Source organism: Miscanthus floridulus, chromosome 3, assembly GCF_019320115.1.
Source record: "Miscanthus floridulus cultivar M001 chromosome 3, ASM1932011v1, whole genome shotgun sequence".
Classification (NCBI taxonomy): Eukaryota; Viridiplantae; Streptophyta; class Magnoliopsida; order Poales; family Poaceae; genus Miscanthus; species Miscanthus floridulus.
This window is the reverse complement of record NC_089582.1, coordinates 48813813-48820718: the sequence shown is the minus strand read 5'-3', so window position 1 is coordinate 48820718 and position 6906 is coordinate 48813813. Positions and strand designations below refer to the sequence as shown.

At 43.2% G+C, this 6906-nt stretch overlaps 1 protein-coding gene across 1 annotated transcript; it reads left to right on the top strand.

The window, feature by feature from the left end:
- Positions 1 to 2050: 2050 nt before the first annotated feature.
- On the top strand, positions 2051 to 2566 carry LOC136543702 (pathogenesis-related protein PRB1-3-like). Its single transcript, XM_066536079.1, has one exon. It carries the CDS (start codon positions 2051 to 2053, stop codon positions 2564 to 2566), a length of 516 nt encoding a protein of 171 aa, XP_066392176.1.
- The last annotated feature ends 4340 nt before the right edge of the window (positions 2567 to 6906 follow it).

The following is a 6906-nucleotide window of genomic DNA, read 5'->3' as shown; positions in this document are numbered from 1 at the left end:
ATAACATCTCTAAAAAAATATGAATAAACAATCAAAGGCCAGAAGTTCACGCTTAGGTTAGCCCACTTCCAGAAGTTTTTTGATGCTCAAAGCATCCATAGGTCCAGATGTTCCAGAAGTCCTAGAAATAACGACTTTAGTGGGGACTGTATAAACTCGTACATCTTCATCCAAAAGTCCTGTCCACTTATTCACTGTGACCTAACTTTAGCCAAAAGAGATCAGGCACATTCATAGCTCCCTTCTCTAAATCCTCTTTGACTCTCTAGCTAGATTTGGTGAGAAATTGAGTGAAGGGAAGGAAAAAGGCAAGATTAGTTAATATTCAGCCTTGAGTTCTTTGCCAAACTGGTGTGATTCATGTTTGATACTCTTAGGGCTTGCCCCTAGATGGCTAGCCGTCACCCATGAAGCTCCCAACTCATGTGGTGAGCTCCGAGAGCATTGTATCACCCTAAAGCCATTTGTACATTGATTTCATCTTTAGTTTCAGGCGACCTTCCGGACATGTCGGATCGGGATCTTGGCCTCGTGGCACCTACAGCTCATTGCCTGCACTTGTCCTTCTTGAACAATAATCCATATATAGCTTAGCTCTTTGATTTGGTTTGTATTTTTTGCGACCATGTTTTTTGTGGAAACCTACAACTCTATTTCTAGGTGGGTATTTGTGTTCAATGCCTTTTTGTTTGTTCCAAGGTTCTAAATATCTAGGTATAGATGTCACTATGTACTGTTATAGTTGTTTGAGGTAGGTCAAGCTAGTGTCCATATATAAGTTTGCTGACATATAGTTTGCTATAGCCTTATTTAGCTCCACTCTTAGCTATTTTAGAGGCCATATGCTAAATACCATAGCTCGAGATTTAAAACATTGTTTGTTAACGGGGCAGCATGCCAGAAATATTTAGAGGGTCAGTTTTTTTTTGAAATGTCACAGGGGGGGGGGGGGGGGGGGCGGTATTGTTCCCCCACCTGAATTTTATTTCAACATTTGTTCTGACACAAAACGTTGTGCCTGTGGGGGGGGGGGGGGGGGGGCGGTTGATGATGTTGCTGCTCTACATTACATCGTAAACACATGACACCAGAGATCAGCTAAGGTGAAGGTACCGGCATTCTTAGGCGCCAAAGTTGAGCCTCAACTTTACAAGCTGCTAAGACCTGCTGCAGGTTTAGAGGGTCAGTTTTACACACTTACCCAAACAGCAGTTGTAGTTTGTAGGGGTATAAACATCTGGTATATATGTTCCAGACGTTTTTTGTGTACAAGAAAATACAATGCAATTACAGGAGCAAAACACTTTGATGCTCCCCCAACAGGGGCTACAAGAGAAGCCAAGTGTTGCTATAGATGGAGGAAATATAGGCGGCTCTGAACGTCACCAAAAGGATGGAGAAGTGGGTGAAGATCGAGTGAAAGAGAAGTTTCTTAGTAATAATCAGGCGATGATTATTTGTGTTGTTCTCGTCTGTTGGACGGCTGAGAGGGGGGGGGGGGGGGGGGGGGGGGGGGGGGGGGGGGGGGGGGGGGGGGGGGGGGGGGGGGGGGGGGGAGGGGGTGCGCGCAAAGACTGGTTAATTTGCTTCAGTAACATGCAAAAGCCACTTGAATCAAGTATCTTATTCAATGTATCAAGCTTTTTGGGCTGTACGCCATGCACATGCACTTAGACACAGACTAAGCCTTCTGAGCTCCTCAGGTGAAGTAAACCGTCCAAAGGGAGCTGCCCCTTTTGCAAGTGTTACTCCACTTAGACACAGACTAACCCTTCTAACCAAGCTTATCCAAAATTCGAAACTAATTCATCTGGACAAGTTCATGGAATTCTCCTCATGGCTTATATTGGACAGAACAACCAATGCAATCCATCGCCATTTCCTTTTTCAGCTAAACCTGCCATGGGCAAGCAGTCATCCAGCTAGTATAAATACGTATTCCAGGCTTCCCATGGATCTTACCAATGCATGCACTGCAGACTAGCTAACCATCACACACAGACCACAGATAAACCACAAGTGCAAATAAGCCAAGTTTTAACAACACACAATGGAGGTAGTCTCATCGTCGAAGCTAGCGTGGTTCGCTCTCGCGTTCACCGTGGTGTCCGCCGCTGCTGCCGGCCGTGTCTCGGCCCAGAACACGTCGCAGGACTTTGTGAACCTGCACAACTCGCCGCGCGCGGACGTGGGCGTCGGGAACGTGACCTGGAACGCCACGGTGGCGTCGTACGCGCAGAGCTACGCGAACCAGCGCGCGGGCGACTGCCGGCTGGTGCACTCCGGCGGCCCCTACGGGGAGAACCTCTTCTGGGGCTCGGCGGGCTACGCCTGGGCGGCGTCGGATGCCGTGGGATCCTGGGTGGCGGAGAAGCAGTACTACGACCACGCCACCAACACCTGCTCCGCGCCGTCCGGCCAGTCGTGCGGCCACTACACGCAGGTGGTGTGGCGCGCCTCCACGGCCATCGGCTGCGCCCGCGTCGTCTGCAGCAACAACGCCGGCGTCTTCATCATCTGCAATTACTACCCGCCCGGCAACGTCATTGGACAGAGCCCTTACTAGCATGTAGCAACCTATACGTACGTACTTGTGACTTGTGAGAGCAGCAGGCAGCAGCATCCTACGCGCGTGATGCCATGCATGTCAGCATGATGTGTTACTTATGCGCCCCGCATATGCATTTCAAGATTGATCATGTAGCTGTGGATGAAATTTATTATATATCAATAAATCACGTGGACCTGTGAGACATATATACAGCTGCTCGTTCCGTCCACAGAAGAATACAATTATGGTATCCGTGCCGGTCAATTGCGTTCAAGTTTGACCAAGTTTACAGTAAATAGTATTAGCATTTATGTCTTTAAATAAATTTATTATGAAATGTATTCTATAACTAATCTAATTGTACTTATTTTATATAAAAAATGTCTGTACTTTTTTTATATAAATTTAGTCAAGTCCAAAATGGTTGACTCCTCGAAATTCGAGAATTGCCTTCTTTTGTGGACGTAGATACTACCTTTTACATTATTGTTTGTTCTTGATCGTAATTTTTGTTCGGTTACTAGCAAACGTGCAATGCGTTACATCAGAATGTACAACTTATTACATGATTATATGGACGTACGATTTGCAGCTCGAAGATTTATTAAACGATTGTCATCTATTTTAATACATTTGAAATCGAATTATGTACCATCACTTGGCGCGTCTTGGAATAAGATTTTGTAGCATCGTTGGGTTCACACTAACTTATATAAGCATGGGCCATGAGTTCGGATAATATGAGATAGAAAGGGACATGTGAGCATTGTTAGAATTGAAGTAAAAAAAATGGACAGAAGAATTCTTTCTCCCTATTATGATGTTAATATATATACCAGCAAACTTGCTCATGCATTGTAATAGAACGTAAACAGAAGAATTCTTTCTCCCTATTATGATGTTAAATATATAGCAACAAACCTGATCATGCATTGTAATAGAACGTATATGGCTTGTTGTGCGGTTACTTTGGACTATTTGCGCCTTGGAGATCTATTCAACATCAGGGTCACTTGTTCCTATTGAAATCTAACTCTATATCATCGCAACTCATACGAGTACGGGTTGTTGTTCTAACTCATATGATGACAGGTCGTGAGTCTGGGTCAGATACAGGACAGGGAGGGGTGTGAGGGCATTTTAGGAACTAAAAAAATACAGACAGAAGAACCATTTTGCTCTTTAATATTTATTGTACTGCTATACTATTTTTTTAACTTAACTTGTGGTGGTCAGTGAGCTGCGACTGCTCCGCAATTAAATCTCATCTCTATGGGTGCTATCAGTTCTATGGGGAATAGATGCAAGCCATTCGAATTCGAATGACAAATAAAACGTGGACTAGGCTATTTCATTTCTTTCTCTCCCTGATGATGATTTCATCTTCCTGATGAATGACAGCAGGTAGATACTATTCCTACCGTGTGGATACTTCTGAAGCTCAAAATGCTGGGTGACCACTGACAAAATGGAGAAGAAGGTGATTAAAATACTATGCTTTGGATTCACATAAATAAACCTAACTTCTTCCTGTTTTTAGTATGGTGTGGAAGGAGTTACTGTTAGCTTCGGGCCTGTTAGCTTGAAGGAGTCTCTGTTAGCTTACTTTTACTTGTATCAGTATTTCAACATGGTTACTTGTTGTCATCCCTTTTGGTGCACCTTGATCTTAGCCTGTTCGCTTGCTCGTATACGATCGGGGAATAGATGCAAGCCATTCGAATGCTTGGTGTGAGAGAAAAATACTGTTCCAGCTTATAATCCACGATCGTATACGAGCAAGCGAACAGGCTAAGATCAAGGTGCACCAAAAAGGATGACAACAAGTGATCATGTTGATGGGAAGCAGGAAGTGTAACCAGAGCTAGGCATAATTTTTTTCCAATTTAACCATTGCATGATGAACTGCCACGTTATCTCAAAAATATGTTCAATAAAATAGGTTCTAACTGAAACTCCTCACTTCAATCATGCTTTTAATTAAACTCCTCACTTTAAACTGCAACACTGTACACTGTTTAACATCCGGTACTCACGAACTCAAATTCTTACAAGAGTCATAATGGACCTAAAAATTAGTATGATGTCAACTTTGTCTTTCACATCCTCTTGGTTGATATAATCATGTGCTTTTATGATGTTAGTTTTGAGTGATCTGCAAGTGTCACTACCCCAGATCTGGACATCACTGTCTGTTCAAAAACACACTTCATTGCCGGATTTTGAACCGATAGTGGCATACCGGCAGTGAGGGGGGGTTGACATCACTGTCAGTCCTTAAAAACCGACACTGATCTACAGGAAACAGTGTCGGTTTCTGGCTCCACCCGTCAGTGTCCGGTTGAACAACACTGCCGGTTTTAGTGCCAACCGACAGTGATGGTTGCTTTAAGAGTGTCGGTTCTTGTCTTAAGCCAGCAGTCTTGAGCAAGCCTACACTGTCGGTTCATGGATCAAACCGGCAGTGTTGTAGTAAATATCAGTGTCGGTTCATGGATCAAACCGGCAGTGTTGTCGTAACTATCAGTGTCGGTTCATGGTTCAAGCCGGCAGTGTTGGGCAAGCCAACACTTTCGGTTTGTTTCTAACCGGTAGTGATGGTTACGACAACACTACCGGTTTGTTGTTAACCGGCGGTGATGGTCCATTCATATTTTATTGTTTTATAATTTATTTTAATTTATATTTTTTTCGTGGAATCGGGTTTCGCTTTATATATGCTACTTAGATGACAGGTCCATCAATATTAAACATTACAAATGTTACGATTACAATTCAAATGTTCTTATCCACATCTCGATCCCTCAAAATAAAAAAGAAATGTTCTTGAACTTCACACATACTTCTTGGACTTCTTACAATAATCTGGCGAGCCGCTCTGGGCCATACTGGTCCTTGTACTTCACGGATTGTGCAATGGAAAATACTCCATCTTTTTCCAATACCTCGGCTAAGATGAATTTTGCCAGCTCCAATTGCAGTGCGATGATCTCCATGTCTAACAGCCTTTCGTGGTTATATTTCTTGCGCTGTCGTTTAAAAAAGATGATATCTAAAGAGGAAGAGTAAATCATTTTGTTCAATTATTAACAGACATAAATGAAATGGGGATTATACACACCAACTTATCGGCTTCTTCCGATTTTCCGCTGATGTAGCGAAGCATTGCCCACATTACATAAAACTCGCATTCATTGTTTCCCGCCGGCTGTGATAGGTACTTCCCCTCCATTTCGACAACCTTGAATGGGACCGGTGTCCCACTGATATGTCTTCTTCGGACACTGAGCAACATTAAAAGGAGAAACATTAGAAAGTGGTATGTGTGATTAGAAAATAATATGTTATTAGGATCGCTTACTAATTCAGCACGGTCACCGGTGCATTTAGATGATGAAATGATTTTTTCTTCGAGTCCCACACCTCGAGCAGATTTTTGGCAAGATTAACACAAATAAAGACAAAATGGTTGCTGCAATCATAGAGTCCTAATTATTGAATAATCTTAACGAAAAAAGAAGCATAAAATTAAAAGCCGAGAACACATACTCGCAGTTGTAGGCTAGAAGTATGTGGGTTTTCTTCTTCATCGTGAATTCGTCGAAAACAGCAATCAATCTCTGTTTCAGGTCTTCCATGTCACATCCATAGAGGCTTAGACATGTCCTCTCATTGACTCGCATAGGGTTAAGAAGCCAATGTAATCCCATTTGCTTTTTAGAATGCAAAATTTTGCTATACACCTACATAAAATCATGGAAAGTGCTCAAAAGTTAACAATTTGTGTCTCAAGAGAGTAGTTAATTGTAAAATCGGGTGTGTAGGTACTTCCATAGTCCATAGCTTCAACATTTGAACATCAAGAGAGCGTTTCTGGTATAGCTGGAACAAGCACTCCCACTCGACATCAAACTTCTCTTCTTCAGGATAATGGAAAACATGTGGCGAACGGATAATAACCTCAAAACCAAAGTCGTCCATCTCTGTTGCTTGAGCCATGTAATATCCATATAACTGGCGCATATATATTGTCAGATTTTTATACTCATGATCAGGAACCAAAAGATTGCCCCTTTCACTATGTAAAAAATGATTTTTAGCAACGGGTCAAATTTTTTGTAGGGGCGGCTGGTGATGGAGCCGCCCCTACAGTGCCGTGCTCGGGTGCCCAAACACCAGCAGCCCCTACAAATAAAACAGTAGGGGCGGCTGGTGATACAAGCCGCCCCTACAAATGGGTCTGATTTGTAGGGGCGGCTCACTCACCAACCACCCTGGCGTTTCTATTTGTAGGGGCGGCTGGTGATTGAGCCGCCCCTACAAATGGCCCCCGTATAAATAGCTCTGATTTGTAG

Bases quoted from the DNA above. Each gene is read 5' to 3' on its own strand.
- LOC136543702 (XM_066536079.1), top strand. From the start codon at position 2,051: ATGGAGGTAGTCTCATCGTCGAAGCTAGCGTGGTTCGCTCTCGCGTTC.